Source organism: Chiroxiphia lanceolata, chromosome 12 (genome assembly GCF_009829145.1).
Source record: "Chiroxiphia lanceolata isolate bChiLan1 chromosome 12, bChiLan1.pri, whole genome shotgun sequence".
In the NCBI taxonomy this organism is placed as follows: Eukaryota; Metazoa; Chordata; class Aves; order Passeriformes; family Pipridae; genus Chiroxiphia; species Chiroxiphia lanceolata.
In genome coordinates this window covers 17,915,483-17,941,696 of record NC_045648.1, presented here as the reverse complement: position 1 = coordinate 17,941,696, position 26,214 = coordinate 17,915,483, and the positions used below count along the sequence as shown (strand labels likewise).

General features: G+C 40.7%; 1 protein-coding gene across 7 annotated transcripts in view; it reads left to right on the top strand.

Moving 5' to 3' along the window:
- HMG20A (high mobility group 20A) overlaps positions 1–21,326 on the top strand; it is a 39,281-nt gene extending 17,955 nt beyond the window's left edge. For 4 of the 7 annotated variants that reach the window (XM_032700285.1, XM_032700284.1, XM_032700286.1 and 1 more), the window contains 9 exons: positions 3,640–3,732; positions 5,785–5,932; positions 7,108–7,323; positions 9,460–9,592; positions 9,969–10,000; positions 14,337–14,412; positions 15,311–15,526; positions 16,148–16,291; positions 18,552–21,326. In XM_032700285.1, coding sequence (XP_032556176.1) covers positions 3,644–3,732; positions 5,785–5,932; positions 7,108–7,323; positions 9,460–9,592; positions 9,969–10,000; positions 14,337–14,412; positions 15,311–15,526; positions 16,148–16,284 — 1,047 coding nt within the window. In that variant the 5' untranslated portion in view covers positions 3,640–3,643 and the 3' untranslated portion in view covers positions 16,285–16,291; positions 18,552–21,326. Of the gene's footprint in view, positions 1–1,823; positions 1,963–3,639; positions 3,733–5,784; positions 5,933–7,107; positions 7,324–9,459; positions 9,593–9,968; positions 10,001–14,336; positions 14,413–15,310; positions 15,527–16,147; positions 16,292–18,551 lie in introns of all 7 variants that reach the window. The other 3 variants (XM_032700289.1, XM_032700291.1, XM_032700292.1) reach the window with 3 other exon arrangements.
- Positions 21,327–26,214: the final 4,888 nt, after the last annotated feature.

Sequence of the window (26,214 nt, the reverse complement as noted above, 5' to 3'; positions counted from 1 at the left end):
AGTCTACTCAAAACACAACTCAGCTATTTTATTTCCTGATAGAATAACATAAGTTATGTCAGGGCCTACAAAAGGTAATGTGAGAAGAAATTAAGGAAGCTTAAACATACTTCTGGTTTTGAATGGTGTTTAATTACTCACTGTTTCATTCTCCCCTGTGTATTGGTGTGTGTAGTAGCACTTAAGATATTTATGTTGTAAAAGCTTTTTTCTTTCATCTGAGTAATTTTGTCAGACTGTGTTGGTACACTCTGTACAATTGTGTACAAGTATTATCTCTTATGGCATGCAACCAAAGTGTCCAGCTAAAAAATTTAAACTGGAAGTTGCAAAATACTGTTGTATGTTTTCTGGATCTTGAAGTCTTCAATTGCCTGGATTAATGAGGGAAGAAAGGGAAAGAAAAAGATAAATTAAGCCACAGTTTTGATAATATAGGATCTTCTCTAGGCTTCTAAAGAGATTTAAGTAATGTTAGTGTGTGTGTGTTGGTTGAACCTCTTAAATCATCAAATGCTGCTGTTAAGAAATAAATCAGTCTCTGTATTCCTGCTTAGGTGGTTGCAACACACTTAGTAGTGTAGCAGTACAGTGAAGTCAGAGCTGCTCTAGTTTGAATTAGTTTTCTTTGGAAGAGATGCTTCCTTGCACTGAATTGTAGAGCTGGTAAAGTTTAGAGTTTAACATGAATTTTAATTTTATTTTTGCATTTGGGTAGACATAGTTAAAAAACGAAAATAGGATATATGTGTGAACCATTAAAAAACTAAGTGTATGTTGTTTCTTGTGCCTTGAATTTTGCCAGTTGTGTCACACGAGATGCTTTGGGCAGAGTTTAAATTGACAAAGCCACACAAATATTCAGAACAGATCTAGATGGGACTTGCCAACTTGTCCTTTTCGAGCCCTCTGAATTCCGTAAAGGCTCCAGTTTGAGAAGCAGTGATCTCTTTTCTTCCCCACTACTGTTCTTTTCCTCAGGTTATTGTTTTGGCCATTTTGGTAGATCCCTGAAATAAATATGTGGCTCTGCCATGGGGTTGAAACTAGTGGATAGTGACTTTGGAGCAAAGGTATGAGGGAGTTGTCCCTGAGAAATGGGACTGAAAGACTTGTGTAGGTTCCCATCTGTTCTCAGTGAGCTTTAGGGGAATGGTTGTTTTCTTGCTCTCTGGAACTTATTAGAAGCTGTTGTAACTTCAGTGATGTTACGTTTTCTTTAGGATGTGGCTCAGTCATCTGAGAGAGTTAATATCTAAAACATATGGGTTAAATAAAAAAAAATAAGTGTGTGTTCTCCCAGCTTCCTGTGTTTGTGTTCTGTTTCTGTGTTGTTAAAGTTGGTGTCCATCTGCCTCCCTGCAGTTTGAAAGTGAGCTTGGGCTCTACAGCTGCTGCCTAGGGCCAGATGTGAGCAGACATACCAGGACCTGGTGAGAAGGTCATGCTTAAGCTTCCTTTTTTGAAAATATTCATTTAGAACTTTTGACTGACAAAACAAAGACTGCGTAACATAAAGCAGAACTTCATTTCTCTCTTAGTTGACAACTGCATGAAGCAATTTGTGTTGTATATTTAGTAGCTGTCCTTAAACAGCTTTCTGGGCATCAGTGAAGAGTTCACTTTTCAAACTAGTGGGAATTTTCAGATTTCTTGTGGTATATCAAGTCCCAACCTCGATGTAGGTTCTTTTCTGTATGTAGGGGAGTATTGTTTGTGCTGCCTTCTTTAAGGATTAAAATCTTCTTTGTTCCATCAGAATATCTCACCACTTTACCTAAATGTATTATATTAGTTGAGTTTTCTTCCTTTTCACGTCAAAGATGCCAGTATTTGGAAAAAACCTCGATGTGGAGTTGTGATTCAGAGAACTGCAGATGTTGCTTGGAAGGGACATCTGGAGGGAGGTCATCTTAGTCCAGCCTCCCACTCAGAGCAGGACTGTTGCCAGCACTAGCTGAGGTCAGTTCCAGCTTTTAGCATTTAGGATCTGCCAGGATAGACTCCATCAGCACCTCTCTGGGAAACACAACCAGCAAAGCCAATATGAGGAGTTTGGTTCTGCCATCTCTGCTCTGCCATCTGGCAGTTTTAGGCACCTGTTAGATTTGCCCTTGGCCCCCTCTGCCAGCCTGAGCAAGCCTGGTTTCCTCCACACCCCTTATTGAGGCAGGTGCTCTCGATCCCTGAGCACCTTGGAAGCCCTTTGCTGGTCAGTCTCTGGCTGTGCCACAGTTCTGAGGCTGAGCCCCCAAAACTGTCCTCAGTCTGTGGTTTGTAATGGTGGGGCAGGAATTGGATTTCCTAATTTCTTGTTGACCCTTTCCTGTCCAGGAGTAAAGGGAGTTTCTCTGCCAGGGGTCAATGTCTGTAGCACCTTGAACCAGTCTGCTTAGCTTTGATTATTTTCTAGATAAGGACTAAGAATGACCATTCTTAAGGATGGTCTAAGGATCTTGGCAGTTGGAGAAGCAGAAGAGAAAAGGGTGAATGTAGTACTTGTGACAGAGATCTGCAAAATCTGTAAGATGCAAGAAGCAGTATCACTACTTTTGTCTGTAGAAAACCATCTCTGGAACTGGGGCGGGATGTGGGAAAATATATAATATTAAAAACACAGAGTGGGATTTTATGTCTCAGATCACTTAGATTTCAATGCTGAGTGGAAAGCACACCAATCCATGGGAAAGCCATATAAGATTATAGCTCTCATCAGTCCCTCCAAGCCCAAGTGTACAAGCTGAAAGGGATAGCAGTCCTCAAGCTGAGTATTGGCTGCTCATCAAAAGTGACTCCTAAATTGAAGGAACAGCAATTTACCCAGTATGGCCCTTCAGAATGGGCAACTCATAATCCTAAAGTGAGTTTAAGACTTCTGGGGGATTTTTTTTTCTTCACTAAAATACAACAGTTTTGTGTTTTAGTGAGAAAGGGGATGAATAAATTTAGTTATGCTTTGGATTTCATATCGCACCTTAAATTCCGATGGCAGGCTACAAGGTTACAAAAGGAACTGATTGTAACTTGGGGGGCAGTTTGTATTGAATGAGAAGTATATAGTGCCTTAAATCACTTGCTTCTGTATCTGTTCTGTAGGACTCAAAGGTTAAAATACTCTTAACATAGCTGTGTTCTCTTACTCAGCAATAACAACCGTGTGCATGGATTAATTGGGAAAATGTGCGCAAGGAATTGTCAAATACAACCTTAATTTGAAACTTGGTTTCAGTTTTCTTCTGGGCTCAACACAAACCTCTGGTGAGGGGGCACACTTGAGAGTAAACAGGCAGGTGGACTGGAAGAGCAGGATCTATGTACCTGTGTGCTGAGTGTGATGAATGAAAATTTGTCTGGAGGGATAAAATAGAATGTTGCAGTGATTTCCAGCAGCACTGTGGCATTGGCACAGGGCTCTGTTAAAGGGGGAACTCTGAACTGAAGCATCATTTATGATGTTTCTTCTCTGACCTTAAGCACAGCTGCCCACAGGATCTGTCCTGAAGCCAACCAGCCATGACTTGCCAATTGGCTTACAGGGGAAAGAGATCTGTGCTGTGTTATGATGTTTGAGCTGAAGTGCTGCTCAAGAGAAACAATGAGATACTTTAACCTTTCTTACCTTTATTTTTTTTCCCTCAGAGGTATGGAGAACTTGGTAGCTGGCTCCAGTCTTCCTCCACTTTTTACAGATGAGGATGGATCTAAGGAAGGTGGTGAAATCAATGTAACTGGGTAAGCAGCTCCTCTTTCACCTTCAGCTGGTAGATACTATGTCTGAACTTGCCAGGGAAACTGTTTCAGTGGAAGGGGAGGGCACTGTAAGTAATTTTTTAACAAAAAAGAAACCCAACAAAAATCAATCTTTTGACATTTCCTTGGCCTTGATAGAACATCACAGGACTCTGCTTAGGAGAAACCAGGACTCTTCTGAACTGATGGAAGTGGTCACAAACTTTTTTTTTAATATCTCTTACCTTTAGAAGGTAAATCTCTAGGATTTTAATCTAAGACAAGATACATGATGGGGGCAGAGAGGGAGGATGTATCTGTGGTCTGTAGTCATTTCAGTTTATTTCCATTAAAGATATACTGTTCATCACTGATCTCTGAAGATCACTGAGTCTCATGACTTTCATTTTTGCCAGACTGACTCTGCTTTTACAGACTGCAACAATGGCCTCTTAAAATTATAATGCCAGAAGAAGTTGTCCTTTAAGAATACTTGAGATTCTTGCTGTGTACTTGAAACTTCTTTTCTATTTTGCAAAGCACCAAGCAATAAAGTTCAGACTTTGTAGGCAGGTAAAGCAGTGTAAAAACGAACATGGACACATTTGCTTCAAGTGGGTCTGAATTTGGATTTATATATCTGGGATTTCAAACTTCCTGGTGCCAAATGAGACCCATGTCCAGATTAGGCTTGTGTTTAAGATGTGTCAGCTGAGGTTTCATCAGTGTTCACTGCAAGTGGCTGCATTACATGGAAGTTTTTCCTGGATGTGTCATTTAGAGCTTCCCTGCCAAGGGGGAATGCATAGGAAAGCTGAAATATTCTTCAAACCATAAAAGTGAATCCAGAACTGTATCATTCAATTTGACACATACCAAATCTATTTACAGGAGGGTGTGTGCCCTGTTCCCTTCTCCCTCTCTAACTGTCAGTAATATGAACCTCACCCTGGTGTCTGGAAGTCAGGTGTGGATCTCCCCAGCCCTTGTGTTTTTACCAGTAATTATGCCACAATTGCTGATGGTAGTAATAAAAATATGCTTTTCTCTCCAAAGACAAATTTTCCCATGGGCATTCAACTAACAACTGTGTTAATGTAGCTCAAATTTCTGTAGCTGTACTCTACATTAACAGGAACAGTTATTTTGGATATTTAAAATTTCCCATAGACACAAGGAGCTGTAGACTGGAGTAAATGAGCAAAGGAGACTTGAAGCATAGAGTGCTATAAAGGAATTTTCATGAATGTAACTGGGTAAAGCTGAGTTACCTTTAGCCTGGCTCAAGAAGAGTTTAGAATCTGAGATGAGTGCAAAAATCTTCCATTAATTTGCCCACTGAGCACAGTGGTGAGAATGTCCAGGGGGTTGTTGTCCCACAATGTGTGCTCATTTCTCAGTCTACTTTCGGGAATACTTCTGTGGGCTTGCTTTTGTTTTTGCCTCCAGACAGCTTGTCCTTTCCTGGAGGAAGGTAGATTGATACAGCTCTTGCAGCAAAATTAAATAATGGCCATTCCAGAGCCTGTTGGGAGCTCGTCATGTTTGTATTTTAAATACCCACATGTATCAGCAGGAGATTACGTGGCATAAAGTTCAATCCAAAATCATACACAACCACAGACCTGTAAATGTATTTGTGGAGGAATATATTAAACACATCCCAAAAGGTGTATATTGGGTGATGATGAAACTATTCATTTCAAATTCTTTATGGTATTTTTGAAGAAGGGTAGATTCATGCTCTCTGGTGTCTGATCCAAACATATATTTGACTGACAGTTATTTGTATAATGAAATACTTCACTAAAAATGAAACAAAATAACACTTCAAAAATCAAATTGTCTTTGAAAGCCTATGGTAGCTGTGGTAGTTACAGCAGTTGCTTGCATGGAACAGCCAGTTCTTCAAAAATCACTTTAAAATCCCTTTTTTCTTGCTAGTGTGAGAATGAATATATTTGCAACATTTTTGCATGTTTTAGAAGATGAGGGAGGAAGTGATTAGCAATATGATGATTAAATTTTTTGTTCTGCTCTTATGTGCTTTTTCAGATTAGCTAATTCGGAGAGTTCATTCAGTGGTGGAACTTCACAGCCTGTGAATAACCCAGATTTGGTGGAGGACTTGTCACAGGCTCAGCAGCTGCAAAATGAGTCCTCTAATGCTGCTGAAACCACTGAGCAGAAGCCTGAGGAGGAGGTGAGATGAAACAATAGTGACTTCTCAAGGAAGCAAAGATGTGGAGTTTTGTCATTCTGGTTTGTTTTACCTACTCAGAATTTTTTTTACAGGATCACATATTTTCACTGTGTGCCATTTTCATCCTCTGATTCCCTGGTTTTCTCCTGTGTTGCCCAGCTGCACACAGGTAACCAAGGAGAGCTGGCAATTAGAATGTGCAGAGAACAGCACTGATTTTTGGTGACTAAATTGTGAAGGAGCTGAAGTTTGACAAGAAAGTGGTTTGAGTTTGTTGGATTTTTTTGATAGATGCATTTGATATTCCTCCTTGTAGATTGTTTTCAGCTGTGAGGTCCTTTTTTAATTATGTAGTAAAATTCCAGGAGGGAAACTAAAACTAACATGATGGCAGGAACATGTTGGTCTGGGGAAAGATTAGAAGTACTGAAAATAGTTGTGTGTACATAACATTAGAAAATAGTGTTGTCCAGAGATTGCTGCAGAAATAGTATGAAGCCAAGAGGATGAATGATAATGATACTATTCCTGTGAGCTCACAGCGTGCCCCAGGCAAATCTTACAATATTCCCTCCTTTGGAGTTTGTTGGTTGCTCCATTGGAGGTGATTAGTGGGAAAGAGAGCCTACAGAACAGATGAGAATAGAAAAGCCTCTATACTGTCCTTACACCCACATTTTGGGCACATTATACATGAAGGAGAACGATTTGGAAGGGGCAAAATAACTAGTTATCAACTACTAACTAATACCCAAAATCTCTCCAAAAGTGATACTGAAGTAAATGACTGGGAGGATGAGAATAATTAAAAACCAAAGTAAATTTAAATCAAACAAGCAAACAAGTAATAAAAATATTTGCAGTTGCATTAGCTAAGATGATCATGTCATGGATTATCAATTCTTTTGATTTTACAATCAAGTTAATGCCAATGGTATTTTGTTGTCCCTGTGGATCAGGGGATACTCTAAAGAACTTTTCATAATGAGACTTCTTTGGGTTTGCTTAGAGAAAAGTCCTGATTCCTCTGAAGTAATGTTTAAAGCCCACATCCATGGACAGGATGTGTTGCAGCAACATATTCCCGATGAAGCTGTTTGAGACAAGGATGTTTATTCCTTCCAGAGGTGGTTGTTTTCATCCAGTCTGAATTGTCTTCTGTTTTCATTTTGCAGCAGCAAAGGACCAAACGAGGAGGCTGGGCCAAAGGGAGGAAGAGGAAGAAACCCCTCAGGGACACCAATGCCCCCAAATCCCCCCTCACAGGGTACGTGCGGTTCATGAACGAGCGTCGGGAGCAGCTTCGAGCCAAGAGGCCTGAAGTGCCTTTCCCAGAGATCACCAGGATGCTGGGCAATGAATGGAGTAAACTGCCTCCTGAGGAGAAACGGGTACCATTCAACTCCCTTTTCCTTCTTGCATTGTGATTACTCTTAAATGGGAATATTGTTGTTTGGTGAGGAAGTTAACGTAGGCTTTTGACTGAAGTTGTGTTTGGGAGGATGTTTCAAAATAAGGGGCACAGGTCTTTCCAGAGTTCAAGTGATGAACCTTGGCAGGGCCATAGCATCTCATCCAGGTGTGACTTGAGAACTGTATCCTCTAGGTAATGCCAGAATACATTCAGGATGGGGAGGGATTGCTCTAATGAGACATCCCACAGTTTATGGGATCCATCTGGAGTAACTCTGCTGTGCTCAACTCAGATACAGCTGAGACCTGTGAGGTCAAAGCCTTGGGATGTGGTGTTTTCTAATTGGGACTACTGTGGCCTTCTACACTGTCTGATAAGTGAATGAAGACCAAGGCCATGTTGGGGCTGGCCCTTTAATGCCTTCTGGACTGGACCTTGTTAATGGGTTAATTGCTAATGGATGTCTTACTATCCACACCTGACTGCCAGTGGGATATTACAGCAAAGCAGTTCTTAAATCACAATGCAGCTTGATGCTCTTATATGAATTGATCAGGATATTTGAACTCTCAAAAGTACTTCAAGGGTAAGGTAATACTTTAAAGTTTTTATGAATGAAAAATGAGATGCTTCAAAAAACAAGATTTTCTTTTGTTGCTTTTTACTAAGCTTGTAGAGTGCAAGGTATGCAGAGATGATATAAAATGGTGCATAGGGATAGTGATTTAACCATAATGGAAAATGTGTGGCAAGGCAAAGCAGTTGATTTGGTAACAGACAGTGAGAATGATGTTCCTTGGAGGAAAATCAGGATTGCCCTAAAGTAGGGTTTGAAACTTAGATCCATGGAGAGGATGTGTTGCAGCAACATACTCCTGATGGAAATGTCTGCTGAGAGAGAAGGGAAAAAGACATTCTGCCCCTCAGTCCCTTGCCTTTAACATATTCTTATCGTGCCTGAGGCAGATTTTTAACCCAGGAAAAAGGAAATTGAGTTCAGATCTCTACTCTGTGTACTGCTTTTTAAATTCCCAGGGAATCTGTCCTTGAGTAAAGCTGTAAGTCTCTAACTTAGAGCAGGTCAGGGGAAGACTGCTGAGCCCTTTCAGCAACACATTGCTGGAGATGGAAAAAAAAGAATATCTCATGGAAGAGTACCATGTCCAAAAGCAATGCCAGCCCAGCATCACCAAATTTGCACTCCAGTCCAGAATGTTAACACTGTCCTCAGCAGGGTCAAAACAGTGTTGCAAATGCATGGAATTTATAACTTATATGTATTGTTGTGGTGACTTAATGAAAATAAGTCATATCAGGCTGACTAAGGTTCAGTCTGATTTAATACTTACATTCATTGAATTTTAAACTCCTTAGGAGGAAAAAACGGGAAGGCAACTTTTTTCTTGAGAGGGTACCATTAGTAAGCATTGTGGCCATTCATTAAATGTTTCTCAGTTCATCAGTTCCCTTAAAGAAGTCTCCAGGGAAGCTCACTGTGTCATGCAGATGTGTGAAATACCTTCAGCCCAATAAGAAAGGTTTCTATCAACCCAAATGAGGACAGGTTATATCAGTTAAAGCCAGGCTCTTACCTTTATGCTGCTCTTGGCAATAGCCATCATGTTTTGTTCACCTCTCAGGTGTGCCAAGTGCATGGTGATGCTTTTTGTTTGTGAGGCATGAAAACAAGAGTGTATTTGGAACCCTACTGTCACAGGTCTGAACCCTAAAGCATCCTCTGATAAGGTGTTCTTGTTTGGCAACTGTTAATCCTGGCCACAGAAAAGGAATTCTGAAATGTTTGGTCTATAATGTATAGGTAGCATTCAGTTAAATAGAGTAGCTTAGTGGCAAATTACTACTAACTCTAACAAAAATAGTTAACAGAATATTTATTTGGCTAAAAAAAAAAGAGGAAATGGGACACCAGAATACAGTCATTTTATCCAGAAATCTTGTGCCTTTGCATCTCAGATACGTTCTCATTGTCTCTTGGCTCCTTTCCTGTTTGCAGAGGTGACGTGGATCAGAACTTCATCTGACAAGTTGTTTTCCTTTCCTTCTTCCCAAAGGGGAGGAAACTCCCTGAAACTCTTGGACTTTTTTGTTTCAGCGCTACCTGGACGAAGCAGACAGGGATAAGGAGCGTTACATGCGGGAGCTGGAGCAGTACCAGAAGACTGAAGCCTACAAAGTCTTCAGCAGGAAAGCCCAGGACAGACAAAAAGGCAAATCCCACAGACAAGGTATCCAATGGGACAGGAACATGTGCCGAGCTAGAACAGAAGGTTCCCAGCTAGTCCTGTACCCTGACACTCATTTAAAGCCTTTGCTTTAAAGGCTTATTAAAAAGTGAATGTGTTCTTTCCATGACATTTACATCAGCTGGGTGTAAAGTGATTAGATTGATGTAAATTTAGCTGTCTTGATTGTGTTTAAGGATGTGCCCCGAAAGCATCAAAGTTAGACACAGCTTCTGTTGGCTTTCTAGGAGAGCTGCACAAGTTGCCTTGTCTAGAACTATTGTGTGATTATGGTTGTGTAACTGCTTTCATTTTTTTGGTTCTTGTTTTCTCAAGTCTTGTGTATTTTGGGAGACTGGTTGTTTGTTTTCTTTTTCAGATGGAGCAAGACAGCCAGCTCATGATCATGAGGTAAACTTTATTCTACACTTAACATCAGTTGGTAGATTTTCAGGTGACAAAAACTTCTAGTGAAGTCAAACCCCAGTTCATGCCAGTTGAAACCCTAATCAGAAGAGTGTGAAATTTTCCTCTTTCTGTGCAGGTTTTGATCAAAAGTTTACAAACAACTGAGTACTCTTATACTCATTAGTATGATGAAAACTAAATTTCATAAGTCTTGAGCAGGTATGAATGATCTAAGATGAAGTGAAACATAGGGTACACATAAAACATAGGTCTGTTTTGTTAAGGGTCTGTTTGTAATGTTAAGTCAGTCACTGGGTGCAAGTCAGTATAATTGAGCCTTTACCTGGTGTTTTAGAGGTTCAACTTGCAGAATTTTTATTTAGAAATTTTTCAAAGCAGAGAATTTTTATTATTTGGTAAGTAAATATCAAGATAAAACTTACAAATAGCTTGAGACCCTGATAAATCTGCCGAGTTAGCACCTTGAGGTGGCTGTTTTGAGGTACTGATTTTCTGCAGCAACACAAATGCTTGTGTCTTCCTGGAGAGGAAAATGGGTAAAGCAACCAATAATTGGAAAACGTTTGGCTTAAACCTCCTCCTGCCCTCCCCCTCCTTCTGCATATGTAAATATTGGAAAAGAGTGTCTGGAGATAAGATACCCTTGCTTAAATTGATGAGACCTGTAACAAATTTTGTGCATCCTTGTTGACTATGGTCTCTCTCCCCTCGAAATGCTGCAGCTTTCTCCAGTTGTATTACCTGGGGCCACAGAGCTTCTTTCATGGTTACCAATAAATTGCCAACTAAGAGCAATGAAAAATCTTGTTTATACACAGCCTCTTGACTTGTAAGCAGTAGGGCTTTCTGAAAGATCTGTTTTTCTTCGTGAGGCTTTTTGCCTTGGGAAAGCAATCCAGTTGGTTTCTAATGTGTTTATTACAATGGTGACAGGGCTGTGCACTGCTGAGAGGCAGCTACTGGTCTTGTCAACCTGAAGGAAAATAAGTTTCACTTTCAGGAAAATGCTTTGGTAGGATGTTTTTGATATGCCTTGTATTAACTTTTAAAGGAAATTGCAGCAAGATTAACTTTTAGAAATACGTGGTCCCCAAGTTTTCTGATTCTACAGTCACTGAATCAAAGTTGCTCTTTAGTTGTATAAAAACACATTACTGAAGGCTTCAAGTTCTAGGTTGACTGTGACTGTTGCATAACCTTTAAATTATACAGGTGGCAAACTACAAATTCAGAGTCTTATCTCTTTTATCCTTCTCACTTAAGCCATCATTGCTGGTATCTCACATCATAAATGTAGTTAAAATGGAGTCCTCCTCACTCTGTGGGACTTATAAGCTTCCTCAGCTACAGTTGAACACCATGACATAGTTGAACTAACAGCATGTTAGACATGCTTCTCTGAAACTGTGCCTTTGACTACTTGGTGTTTTTCACCTTTATATTATAAAATCCCAGATGCTTATCACCTAATATGCTTTCACATCCTTTGTACAGGGAAGTCAAGTATTATAGTCCTGTACAGGAATAAGCAGAAAAAACTTGGATTGCTTTTGAAATACATACTCAAGTTGTTGCTGGAAGTGAGACAAGAGCTTTTTGTTGTCTTGCTGCTTTCTCCTGTCCACACTGACTATTGTTCCTTTGTTTGTGATTAGTAGGTACGAGCTGATTAAATTATGTCTTGAGAGGATATAAGAAAATAAGGTCAAGGAAACCTCTTTCCTCCCCTTGCTCCACTTCAGTGTTCATGATTTAGTTTCTGTGAGTCACTGTTAAAGTAATTCTAAACATTGTATATATAGAGATGACCTCTAAAAAGTATTGGAAGGATGAGAGAGAACATTTAATCGATATAGACTTGAAAAACATGGATGTGCTGTCTCATGAGCTCATCTGTGGGCATGAAATAGAACATTTTTCTTCCTCCAAATTCTAGTTTCATACATATAACATATAGCAGTATACACTGGAACCGTTGTCATCAGCAGTGACTGAAATCCTTGATAATTGTTCTCCATTGTTCTGGTATTTTTTATTTCCTCAAGCTGTTTGATTCCAAGTAGGTCTATCTTCATGCAGACTGTTACACTTCTTAGTGGTAAGATTTCAAAGATTTCTGCACATGTCAAGGAGATCAGGTGTTGCCTGGTGGTATCTACAACCTTTGAAGACAGGGAAATGGCTGCTGTAGTAGGAGCACATAAGAAAACCATCTTCTCTGAGAACACTTAATGAAGTAGTATATTTATTATATCTGTTCCTTCCACTGTCTGTAGCCTGACCATACCAGGAAGGATGAGCTTAAACCCCTCAAAATCTCAGCTTTCTCTTTGCCATATTTCACCATGTCTCTGAGAACTTCAAGTCTGATTTGTTCCAGAACCTTACGAGTTCAACCTCAGGTTTAATAACCATTTGTTGACAATCTGGAAGTATATCAGTCTTGTTTAAGGCAAATGATGGAAACAGTTTTGGTTCTCTTCTGGTTTGAGGGATGGCTGAAAGACACATAACCTGAACAGACTGGAGCCTCTTCAATAGGAGGTAATCAAAGCCTTATGATTTTAATCTTCAGTGAACCTCAGAGTGGCTTAGGTACTTGAGAGTTCTCAGGAGACTCTTTTACATGCTGGGTAATGTGTTCTGCAATGGGAGAGTGCTGATGGTTTTCATTATCACGCTTCTGTTTGGTAGAATTTCTTGGTTGCCTTTTGGAAGCTGAACAGTTTCATCTGATGGCCTTAACATTTCCTGGTTTTTACCTGAAGAATCTGTATCCTAGGGCTGCCAATAGAATACCCTCTTCTCTTTGTAGTACTCTCTCCTCCACCATCTGTTCTCTAGGAGCCAGTGATGATCCAAGCTGGTGCCTCTTTGCATCCAGGTAGCAATGGCAAGCATGAATTAGAATGTTTCAGATGGATGTTCTATAAGTGTTCTAACCAACATTCATAACTGCCAACATTTAGTGCACATTAATGTTGAGATCCTAGATTTTGGGGTGAAATTAATTCCTAGCCATCTAGGGAGCGTTCAGAGAAAATGAATAAGTTCTTCACATTTCTGTACATGACTTCTCATTTCTAAATAATTACTCTTGGGACATTTTCCCTGTAGCAGCAGGTATAAAATCTTCAGTGCAAAGCACGTGTGATCAGGAACCCAGAGTGAAGCCCTACTGTGCCTCTGAGAGCTGGGGAGGTTTGTTAACCCTTCCTCTAGTCTTGCCTGTTTCTAGTGTGTCTTCAGTTGATCCATGCCAAGTGAGGTTTGAGTTCTCAATAAATACAGAGCTCCTCAGCTGTAATTTTACCAGACAATAAAAGTCAGCTTATCTCTAAAAGCAATCAATTGACAGTCTGTCTCTTCAGGTAAAGACAGAGTACCTGGTTGGTTGACTGCCAAATGGCATTCAGCTCACCCCCTCTAGCCCCTTTATGTGGCAGACACCAATATGATACTCTGAGCTCAGGGGCCAGAATTCCCTTCTCAGCTGTTAAACATTTAGGTTGTCTGCTGGACACCAAATCATGTGTAACGCTGCAGTTCTGGGCCATGAGTTTGTGGTTCATTGTCAACCGCGGTGTTGGAGAGTTTTGAAAAGCTTTTGTTCTCCACAGACATTCTTGCATGCTTAACTTTGTTTCTGTGTTAAGGTACAGATTGATTGTAGTTGCTGTAGTTTATCAAACCAAATTTGCTTTGGCTTTGCCAATAACAGTGCAGGAGCTAAAGCAAGCATTAATTGCCCTTTGACACGCAGAAGTGGTGACTGAAGTATATTATAGTAGGGGTTTTTTGCCTTGAGTCAAATCGAGTTTTTTAGGGCTTTTTTGACTAAGTCATAGAGCATTTCCTGATTTAAAAGTGTGTTTTGGGTTTTGTGCTTTAGTGGTGAAAGGCCAAGAATCATGAAACTTGCTGTGCATTTTGTTCACTCTGTCTCCTGTTTGTTGATATTTCTGTACAGACTGTTTCAGAATGTGTCAGTTTGTTGATGGTGGAAAATATAAATACATTCAGATAGCTTTAAAACTGAATCATTCTCATGTGTAATTTTGTTGGGGTGAAAGGGTGTATTTTAGTATGTTACATGATATTTCTTGTTAATGGTATTTGGCTGTGATTAAACCTGTATCTTTAGCTGAAACATACCCTTTGGCTTGTCTTGGTAGAAGCTGGATGTGTCTTTTATCCATACAGCTTTTTAGCTGCCTCAGTTTTTGGTCTCCCTGCTCTTCTATTTTCATGATCAAAACAGTTAAAGGAATTGCTGAAAACAAACCATTGAGCTATGTTATTATTCTTCCTTTTGCAGAAAGAGGCAGATACAAAGGAGAGGTCTGTCTTTGACATTCCAATCTTCACAGAAGAGTTCCTGAATCATAGTAAAGGTAAGTCAGACTCTTGCAGGATCCTTTCCTTGCTTTTCTAGAGTTTTTGCCAGACGTTGCCTGGCTGGAGAGTCCTTGCACTCTCCCATCTCAGGTCGGGTAATGACTTGGGTACAGTTTCTGCTTTTTATCTTACCTCTGTATGAACACAGTGGCTGCAAAGCAGTTCTTTCTGGATTTGTCTTCCCTAGTCTGTCTTTTTAGAGAATGTTTCTGATGCTTAAGCTGCCTTTGCTCTTATTCCAGGCAGTCCAAGCTGGATCTGCTGTTCTACAGAGCGGCCTTGATTAGAAGGGACCTTAAAGATCAGCTAGCTCCAAGAAACGCCTAAAATATAGCATGATGATGATTCAGGCTGGTTAGCAGTATTTTATCCCCCCCCACACCACTATGCAGAAGATTCCACTGCTACATTTTCTGTTACTCTGTTTTTTTCATAGCCATGTGTCCCAAGATATTAGTATTTTTTGCCTGGAGACTTTCTTGATGGAACAGAATTCAGATTGAGTTACTTTTCGTGATGACCTGTAGAAAAGTATTTTTGTAACTGGTGTCTTGTTTGTAGGATTCTTACTACTGCTGCTAAGCTCTGTCATTCTGAATGCATTTGAAATTAGTCTTGCCATCTTCCTCCCTAAGCAATTCCCCTATTCACTTCCATTCTGATGCTTTGAATGTTTTCTGATTTGTCTGTCTCTCTAGAAATTAAGTCTACTCCAGTGCTACTGTAGGCACTATTGGCACTCTATGATGTGATGCTTTTTACCTATAAACCAAAGCTGCACGTTGAGTCAGCTTGTTGACTCAAGCAAGTCATCAGTTGAGCACTCTAGAACATTCATCCTAGGTATGTTTTTGATAGTTTTTTGACTCCCTGGGAATGGGTGGATGTTCACAGCACGGGAAGCTGAGCTGCGGCAGCTGCGGAAATCCAACATGGAGTTCGAGGAGAGGAACGCTGCCCTGCAGAAGCACGTGGAGAGCATGAGAACGGCCGTGGAGAAACTGGAGGTGGACGTGATCCAGGAGCGCAGCCGCAACACGGTGCTGCAGCAGCACCTCGAGACCCTGCGCCAGGCACTCACCACCAGCTTCGCTGGAGTCCCACTGCCAGGTAAGACTGCCTGGCGTGTTATGTTTAACTGCTTGTGTGTATACTGTGTTGTGAACTCAGAACACGTGGCCTGCTGTGATAGTTCTGTGCTCTTGGCTGTTTCTGAGCTTTTGTTGTAGTAGATAATGAAATATTTAAAATGCGCGCGGGGGGAAGCGTAGTGTCGGTGCTTTATTTCAACATGACATTTATTTTCTTACTGCTCTTACTCTTCCTAATAAAGTGAGGCACGCATTCAGTCCTTGCTCTACTTGACTTGTTTTATGAAAAAGACAGGACCTGCAAGTTCTTTGATTAAAAGAAAGGCTGTGTCTGTATTGTCAGCTGCCAGGGAATCCACTTAGACACTATGAATGCCCAGCTGAGAGAGTTTGTTATAATCAACCGTGAGACCCAAATCAAAGAGAACCATGCTTCATTAGTCCTCATATCCTTGGGACTACTCACTTTGTGGAGTTAGGAGGACATTGTTTTACAGATTCTGTCACAAGAGGTGGTGCATGGCAAAATCACCTCCTATAGCAGTTCACGTGTTGGCACAAATCACCCTCAGTGTGAACTTTTTGGAATTGCTGTGGTCATGGAAATACCCTGTGGCTCATTTTACTGCCTTAACTATAGGTAGCGGGGAAACACCCACGATGGAAACGATTGATTCCTATATGAACAGACTGCACAGTATTATTCTGGCAAACCCACAGGAGAACGAGAACCTCATTGCCACAGTGCGGGACGTGGTGAACAGGCTGGAGCGCTAGTGACTGGGTAAGTGTTCCCTCTTAGGCTGCTCCTGGCAGCTCCTCTGTACCTCTGGCACCTGTCCTGATGCTGATTCTTGTGCTGATCACCATATTGTACAATCAGAAAGGTTTTTTCCTCGAAGCTGCAGGAGCAAGTTGTCTTAATGAAAGTCAAATTGGGTTGAAAGTATCCAACGGCATTAAAGGGTTCTGAAATTCCCCTTAGCTCCAAAACCTTTTTGTATTTGTATGAGGTGAGTAAAAGTACTGACAGAATGGTAGCAGGGTGACTAATTTAGAGGGAGGTTCCTTTCTCAAGTGAAGTAAACCAGAAAAATTCAGCATTAACTGTAGAATCTGGTGGCTACAGGGATATTTTATTTGTCTCAAGAGGTTACAGGGGAGCTCAACTGTTATAATCTGAAAATCCTCTACAACCACCTGCTCTGTAGCACCTGTACTACAGCTCTTCTGTTTATGAAGGTTTACATGTAAATGAAGCACTGATGTATGGTTTGGGCTATACATAGCATTTGCTGAGACTCTAATTTCATGTGGCTTTTGCATAGATTATTATTGAGATTCTGTATTTTTGTTCCTGTTCAACGGCTTAGGAAAGTGTAATAGAGAACAGAGTAGAAAAACAAATCTACAAAGAAATAAATACCAGTCTTTCTGCATTACTGTGCTGCTTTGCATTTCCCACACCTCCTACTCCCCCACTTCCCCATGGTGCACAGCACTAGGCAGCCACGAGGAGTTTGCCCATTTCTGTTTTAACAAAGTACATACCTGCATTCTTCGGGCACTTATTATGTGGAGAGCTACTGCACATGTCTTGAATAGTGTTTAGAAATGCAAATACAGCTGCCTTGTGCCATCTGCAAATATGAAGACAGGGCTTTTCATCCTTTCTGATTCTGACCTTTTGTGATACTGTGTAGAACAGTTAATTACACATTTCCCATTATAGTGTGGCTTAAGCTGGAAGATCATTGTCCTTCCAGAGGGTAGCCAGATGGAACGGACTGTAGTTCTAAGAGATGACTGAGCTCCCAGCAGAATAAAGAAGTGCCTTTACTGCTGCTATTTGTGAAGGGAACAGCTTGTCGATCCAGGTCTGGGATTTTTCAGCAGCTCATCAACCTCCTCATTTTCCTATACTGTTTTCAATTAGCACTCAAGCTCAGAAAGAGAACTGGGGGAGGGGAGGTTTTACAGAAAGGATAAGAGGGAAAGCAGTTTCTCATCCATCAGTTATTAGAAGGGCGTGCTAGGCCCTGAAATGGGTATTTGTCCTCTAAGCACCTTGCCAGAGAAATCGTATCTCAAGGCTACTAAAATCTAGACTTTCATTCTCTTGTCAGATGGCTTCATATTTCCTAAATGTTGGACACTTTCTGTGTTCCTAAAAATGCAAGTATAATTTTCTTGGATAAACTGGATTTGGCTGTAATTGTAATTCTTGTTTCTACTTTCAGGTTGAAAAATAGTACTCCTTTCACTTTCCCCTTCCCACCAAGACCTTTCCTCTTTTCATTAGCAAAACAGTGTAAAGTAATTAAAAATGTGATTTATAGTCACCTAGTTTCACTATATAAAGACATGCATGTAACTAAATATAATGATCTAGTAATTCATAGGGACTGTTAATCACACTGACTTGCACTTGGCAGTGATTATATTTTCTGACAATTTTGGAAGGAAGAAGGTTGGGTTTTGTTGGATACAAACCTAGAAAATGGTAGAGATTCCCTAGAAAACAAGGAAGCTTTGTATAGAAAGGTTCACCTGGCAGATGATAAACCAAACTGTCATCATCAGTGTGCCTTAGTTAACATGCATATGAAGTATATTAATTCTGAATGTCATATCTATCAACCAAATGGTCCCTTTGAGGTTGAGACACGTTACAAATCAATACCATAGAAAAGTGTTATGATACTCCTGAAAACAACTGTATTTCACAGATCTGAGGTGTTTTTTGGTGGCTTAGTGCACTGTATTTAGGGAATATATGACTAAACTGGTGAGTACTTTGGTTTTTCTGTACTGCATGGTAAAAACTTCCTTGTGCAAACACACCATATGGGAGAGGAGGAAGGGTTTTGTTATTTAGCAGTCTGGATGGAAACAGAAACTCAGTTCAGTTTTGTCTCTATAGGCTGCTTTGCTATACTTAACGTTGTGTTTTCGCATAAAACATCCAGAAAATAACGCCACAGTGCCTGTTTAGTCCTGGCAGATTGTAGTCTTCTAACACTTATTTTCTGTTTTGTCTGCAGGTCTGGTGACCCGGGGAAGCTTTACAAATTTTTTTTGGCCAGTGTGGAATAAGAAGCCATGAGGGAAAGACTAGGGTGGGAGGGAGGATGGCAGGTTTGTCCTGGGCCCTTCCCGTGCGGTTTGTCGGGGAGACAAACAGATCAATGCATTAAAAGGTCTTAAGAAGCCACGGACACTGCCCACTAAACACTTGGAACTGTCCTCTGGGTGAACATTTACGAGCATGCAACTTTTGTGCAATCTACATTTTTGATGAGTTCTGCTGGGTGTGAGGGTGCCTGCGTTCTGTGGACTGGCTGGCTGTGGAGATGAAATCTCAGCTCGTGAAATGAAGTCAGCGTACGTGTTGTAGTAATAACTTTGATGTGTTATATTGCCTGATGTCTTCTAGTGTCTTTTTTATTTTGTTTTCATGTTTATCCTGTGGGGTTACCTTCCTTGTTTTCTTTTGATCAGGTTCACTGATTCTTGCAGTCCTGGATAGCAGCACTTGTGCTCTCTGCCATAACAGGGAGTCTTCCTTGGTGCACTGTCTTGTCCTATGCTGCCTGCTATGTTTATATAAGCTTTTCCTAAGCAGAATCCTGGGGGTTTTTTTGTGTTAGCCTGCAATTTCTACAAAGTGAGTTTGCTCCCTGCTAGGGACTGGCTGTGGCTGATGCTTTGTGACTTGATTCTACTATGAGACACACTTCCTCTCTCCTCCTTCTCTCTGAGCACCTCTCTTGCACATAGCATCCTTCTCTTCTGTGAAAGTCTCCTGTTATCTCTTGAAAATGTTTGCAGAGCATTTTACTATCACAAAGGTCGGTGAAAATCAAGATAGAAAGTGCAATGTTAGTTCTTCTCAGCAGGGATAAATAGGATTCTCTGTTTTAGTCTAAAACCACAAAGCTTGCCCTTCCTCTGATACATGGCTCAGTCTAATTTAATGTTACTGCCTTGTTCTTGAGAGAATGATCTCATGGGGAGAACAGTTCTCTCTAAAAAGAGAAATGAGCAGGTGGATTGCATTTTTTTTTTTTATTTCTCTGCCCTCCTGAAATCAGTGCTGGGAAGCCAGGTGCCTGGAAGCAGCACATATATTTTTGCATGAATTATTAGAGCAGAGAAAGCTATTAGCAGCTAGGTCCACATAGCAGCCCACAGAATTCTGCACTCCAACCTCTATGTGCTCTCACCTTTTGTACAGTTCAAGTACAGCCCATGGAGCCTGCAGCATTCAGCATTTCATGTTCCAGTGTGACCTAAATGGCCTTTGAGTTGCATCAAGTAGAGCTCTGCATGCCTGAGTCTGGAACCTTGCTGAGCTACACCACACCTCCTGTGAAAGTTGAAGGCTCCCACTGTCTGCACTGACTTATGCAAAACATTTGCTGCCCTTTGGTTCCTGTCAGACTGTTGGTTTGGCTCAGCACTTGTTGGACATCTCTGGGCTTTATGGTAGTGGTTGAAATGCTCTTTCTTCCATGTGACAATCTCTTTGCTTCTGCATAAGACATCTTTTAAAATTCCCTTTGTAAATTGGAGGTTGCTTTTGTTACTGGAGTGTGTTGCAGTCACCATCACTTTAATGTATCTATTACACAAATATTGTGAAGATTAAAAAGCAGTTTCTTCTCTTCCTGTGCTGTACACATGGACTTCATGCTGGCCTGAAGCCATCTCCAGGTCAACATATTGTATACCCTGGTCTCTGCTGACTCCTGGGCTTATTGCTGTAGCCAAGCAGCAGGGATTTTCCAGGTAAATTCAAGTCTTCCTTCAGGGAGGAAACTCCTTTCTCTGTCGTCTGTTTGCTTTCAAGACTTCACAAAAAGGAACCTCAGTTTGCTGCATTGACCTCTGCTTTCTGTAACAGATGAGACCAGCTGATGTTGACATGAATGGGTTCTCTAATGAACGTTGTAAATCCTACAGGTTGTTGATGTCTCCAGAAGAAGCACCAATACCTTAATCTCTTGTGTGTATCTTGTTTTTTTAGAACTGGTGATGTTTGACTATTGTAGAAAGTGGCCAAAGTGCACTGCATAGCCAAAAGTTGATTTGCAAAACCCTGAAGTCTGTGGCTTCCTCCCTAATTCCTGGAGTCATATCCCATAAAGACTCCAGAAATTCCACGTGAGGTGACGGAAGGATGCAGTTCCAGGCTGTGACACATCCATGCTGTCAGTAAGGGGTGGTGGCTGCAGAAGCCCAGGGCAGCTCTTGGCTCGTGGCACATTGCTCAGACATCACTGTGCTGAGCAGCATGCAAGTGTTACAGGATAGAAAATTTAAGGTGATATTAGCTGGGGCTGACAAACCTCTTGCTTTTTCCCACAAGGGAGGAAGGGAGTTGGATTATCCATCCTGAGGCATCTGGGGGAAAACTAAGTTCTTGTTCACTGGTGATGTGACAGATGATGTTTTGTCTCATCAAGAAGCTTGTTATTTACATTGATTAACCCTATAAAATGGATTTTCTTTCCAGTGTTTTCAGAGTGTCACTTCAGTTTACATTTTTCAGTGTTGACTGATTAAAAAAAGGAAGTAAAAAATGAAGTGTGTGTCAAGGAGAAGAGTGGAATAAAATGCTTTTGTCACTTAAAGAAATGTTAAGAGAAATATATGAAAACAGAATCCATTTGCTGGATTAATGTGTTCGGAATTGTTGAGATGCCAAGTTTTCTGTACAATGTTTTTGTAATTAAATTTTGGAGCTCCTTTGTTTTTAAGAAGTTGATGTTGTTGTTTGACACTTGCTTCATTAAAATTGTTCAACGTTGAATCCATTCTGATTCACTTTTAACTGCATTTTCCAAAAGAACTATTACTAACATCGATCTCTTGTCAGAGATTTTGGCAACTGCATGTTAACCTTTGAAAGGAAATTATGTACCCCCTCCCCCTCTCCCTCTGAAGAAGCCAAAGGAATTTAGGTTATTATTTATAGTCATGAAAGCCTCAGATCTTTGGTTTTAGCTGATGGTTGTCAGGGTCCTTCCCCAACTTGTGTAACTTCAAATTTGTCATATCTCTTGCTGAGCCCTCTTTTGGCATCCTTGTCTTCCTTTGTCCTCCCCAATTTCCCACCACCATATTGATTTTGTTTTCCTGTAAGAACCTTCTGTATCATACCTCTTGCTCTCTATGTGGTTTTCTTTTCCCCTACTGAATTTTTATCATCTCTTCCCTGCTGCTCATTGAGAATGAAGCAAAACTGTAGCCTCATGACATTTGCACTTGATGTAGGCCCTCTGTAGGGGAGTTTAGATGACTTCTGCCTGCACTGGTGCTCCTTCTGAGATCACAGTGCTGTAAACAGCCATGTCTTTGTTACTTTTGTGTTCACATCTTGTTATTTTGATTGCCAAATTAATGCCTGGTCTGTTTATACCAACAGGCTTAGTACTGTCTGCTACCTGGGACAGACTATACCTTTAGATTTACAATGCCTTGGAGTTGTTTTTTTTTTTAAACACTAATTATGTAATGATAAAGATACTAAAAGCAGAGGGAAATTAGGGAAAGCTTATATTGGAGAAAGCTGCTGTGTGACACTGGCTGGTCCAGAGTTGGAGAAAGTAACAGCAAAGCAGGTGCATACCCAGAGGAAAAAATAAGTGCAAAGCAGCAATAAGCTCATAATAAGAGAAAGACGTAATTCCTTTCTAACCTGTGGCCCTGTGCATGGCACCAGGAGCAGATGGTGGTAACTCATGCTCAATTTGAGGCAATGTGCTGTAATATTTCCGCTGTTTGTTCCTGTTTGTTCCCCCCTGTTTACTCTGCAGCTGGTCAATTGGCCCGATGATTAATAATCATGCCAGGGAAGTTAGGGGGATCTGAGGCCTTTGGGCTCTTAAGAGGAAGAGATCACTTCCTCTTTTCTCAGGCAGGTTCCTGTTGATAATGTATTTGGAAGCTGAAATTAGGTCTTTTTAATCTTCTGCTTCAGTTCAATTGTATCCTTCAGTCAGAAGTACATTGAGGCCTATCCCCTACTCCTGCCATAGAATCTTTCTGCTTGTGAACCCTGAATAGTTTTGCTGCTTCTTTCTTCCTCATTGCTAGTAGTAGTGAGGTTTTTAAAGCTTTTTTAACTTTTTTAAAATATACTCACGATTTACCATCTTAACTGCAAAATCTCTGGATTTTGTATGTACTGTGCAAAATGAATACGTGTGTGTATTCATTTTGGTGTGTGGTGAAGTAGCCACATCCATTATGTGTAATACAAGGAATAGCATTTATACAAACTGATTTATGGGTTATATTAATAAACCTGTAATTCTTGTGATGCGGGGGTTTGGGGTTTTTTTAACAGCTAACTGTGTAGACACTGATGGTTTGTGTGTCTGAAGATATAAAAATGTAAGTTATTCTAAGATACAAGGTGATTCTAAAGGAATCTGCTGTTTATTTTCCCATTGATAAAATGGTTCCTCTCCTGAAGTTGCTAAATATTCTGTTTACAGGTTTGTTTAACTTTGGTCACTTATCCTCTGGAAGGTGAAAGGCATTTTTACTTTTCCCTGGAAGTATGTGCATTGAAATCCATCTATTTTTTTTTATAAATTTGGATTCTAAAAACTTAGGTGTGAAGAGTTTTGCCTGTCCAAATTTTTGGCTGCTAGATATCCATCTGGTTTCCTTGAATTGAGTAGAAAAATGTTACATCAACCAAATACACGGATGAGTGGGAACAGAGAGAGTTCTAGTTTTTATTCTGGAATAATAGTCCCATGAGATTTCTCTTTCTGTCTTATATTGGCAGTTTTAGTTTTATTAAATTTGTTCTAGTGTTAATCAAGAAAGAATTCCCTCATCTAATTTATTTGAAAAACTGCTTAAGCCCAGGATACTTGGAGAGAAATCCCTTGCTGCAATATGAGGCCTTATAAATACAGTTTCAACTGCTCACCCTTCAAAATGGATGTTAACAACTGTATCAGTATTATAATTCTTCTCAGAGGAAATTTCTTCTCCTCAGTGACACTGCCCAAGTTGCTTTTGTTTCTTGAATATTGGAGGAGGAGAAGTCAACTGCTTGGGCTGGGGGCAGAGATGCAGGAAGTTTATCAGGAGCATGGGATGGCTGAGTCCAGGAGAGTGAAAACCTCTGGAAAATTAACACCTTCCCTGGAAAGGACTGTGGTGCTTTCAGCATGAATGGTGTATATGCCTTGAAACAGCAGCACACAGGCTGTGTTCCTTGTGTTTAAGTAGGGATTATGGAGGGGATTTACTTGGTCCTCCCAGGGATTGTTCTCTTAAAACACTTTTACCCTTCTCTTAAAGCACTTTTACTGCCTCTGTAAAAGAAATATTGCTGTGTACTGGCACAGGGCTTTCAAACAGATGCTATGGACTTGATGTGCAGGTGGAAGGGCTTAAGTTTTCTTTTGCTTACTGTCATTAATAATGAGTAGTTCTGGCATATGTAAATGCAGAGTCAGATTCTGTTTGCAACCCATTTTTTTCTGAAAGAGGTGTATAAGAATTACATTCTACCTTCACCCCATTAAAAATCTGTTAAGGGACTTTGTAGGGTAAAGGCAGAAGGAATAAGAGGATACAGGAATAGAGTTTGCCTTTATTGTTGAGGTTCATATTCACCTAATGCCAGTGCAGAAATGGTTGAGTTTTCAGCCTCAGTAAGTTTGAATTCAGGCCTGCAAATTCCATACATTCTTGAAGTGCTTTCGAGGAGGAAAAATAGCAAATGTGAAAATGGAATTCCAGCTGCACCCTAGTTTCAGGATTTCACAGTTAACATGGTAAATGTGCATTTCCAGATGTCTGAAATCTCCATCCATGTAAGGAAAAGAACCCATTTTCTGCTGGGGAAAGCAGTGCCCTCTGATGATCCATCTTGGTATCTCCATGGTATCTCAGAGTGAGAGTGAGAAAAAGCCTGTCAGTGTGGGCCAGAGCTGCTGCATGTGAAAGCTTAAGTCAGCTCCCTGGTTTTGTTCTAGGCAAATGGCAGTTTCGTGGGGTTTTGGTGTTTGGGTTTTTTTAATAACTTTCTAGCTTTGTTTCATGTGGATATGTTACTGTTTTCCTACCACACTCTGGGAGCTGGTCAGGGTGGAAGTGGTACAGCAAATATTCCTGTGTTACAAGGGAACACTGGTGCAGCATCTAAAACATGAACTGAGCTTGCTTGTGTTTGAAGTTGTCGTTCTGACAGCCAGGAAGGGCTGTGATGAAGGTTTTTGGTTGGCTAAGGCTGACTCTGTGTGTTGGCTGAAATGTACAATTGGCACAGCCGACTTCTGCTTCTGAACCAGCAGGAGCTGTGGATACATAAATCCATGTCATGGAAGCTTTGCAGCTGTTGGTATTTACATAGTACCATGTCTTTGCAGAGCTGGTTTTTGAGTTGTGAGCCTGCAGCAGCTTCACACCTAACCAGCACTGCCAGCTCTCTGGAGCTAGAGCATGTACAGTGTGGTGGGAGCTGCTTCCCCATGCTCTTACTCCAGCCAGGAGCACCCCTGCCCAACTCTGAGCTTCACTAACACACAAAAATAATAGAAAACTACCCAGCTTTTTGTGTGTGTGAAAATTTTCTGTATTTTGTGAACTGGCTGAGCCCCTATTGAGGTCTGGCAAGCGCTTGGGTTTGTGTGAAGTAAGTAGAGGATAGAAGAAGAGAAGCAGGAACTCCTTTCTGGAGGTATCTTGCTTGCATTTTGGTTCACCATTTCATGAAACTGCACACTGAAATGATGTGGGAGCACAGACTGCAGAGAATTATCTCCTTTTCAGCACCCAGGGCTGTCAGTAAATACATGACAATCAAAATCTAACTCCTGACTATGTGCTGTTGCCCTTATCTGTATGTTTTCCTGTCCTGCCTTTCTTTCCCTCTCTCTTGCCCTATTCCTTTGTGCTGAGCTGTCTCAAAACCAGCTAAAACTGACTGAGTGCCTCTGCCAGCAAAGATTTTTCTTATAGAGAAAGTTTTATTTTTTACAAATGTCACTGGAGGAGTAGTGAATTTGGACGGGGCCCACAACTGCTGCAATTGAAGTGTTTAGAAAAGGCAAAACTATGGAAGTAAGTGTTTTAAATTGTGGGGTTTTTTCTGTGAAACAGGGGCAACAAATGAACCCAGCAACAGTTCCCATTCTCTCTGGTACCAGTTTCCAAACCAGATGCTGACAAAACAAACTGAAGGGATAAAATCAAGACTGTTTAATCTGGGGGAGAGGGGTGAGGGGCCAAGATCATGTTACTGATAAAAGAAAATACACAAAAGAACAAATTCCTGGCTTTCTCCCTTGGGGTGTGCGACCAACTGCAGAAGGAATGTTTATGGAAGAATACATTGTGCTGTTTAAGCATGCTTCAAAGAACAAATCCTTTCTTACCTTGTAGAAATTCATGTCAGTTTTTTCTTTGCTTTCTTTCAGCCCATAAGTCAGTAGAAGTGATGTATTTTACCCCTGGGCCAGTCTGTACTGGGGTAGCTTAATCTGGGCACGTCCTTACCTTCAATTGGAAGTCTGTTGTATTTAATGGGGTGTTAACTCAGTTTATTCTCTGGTATTTCTGCAGTAATTTTATTGCCTGCAAAAGGAGCAATTTGAAGCCAGATGAAGTGTAGGTATGCTCTGTAACATACCTGCTGAGCTTGGACACACTTCTGGTGTTTATATTCTCATCACA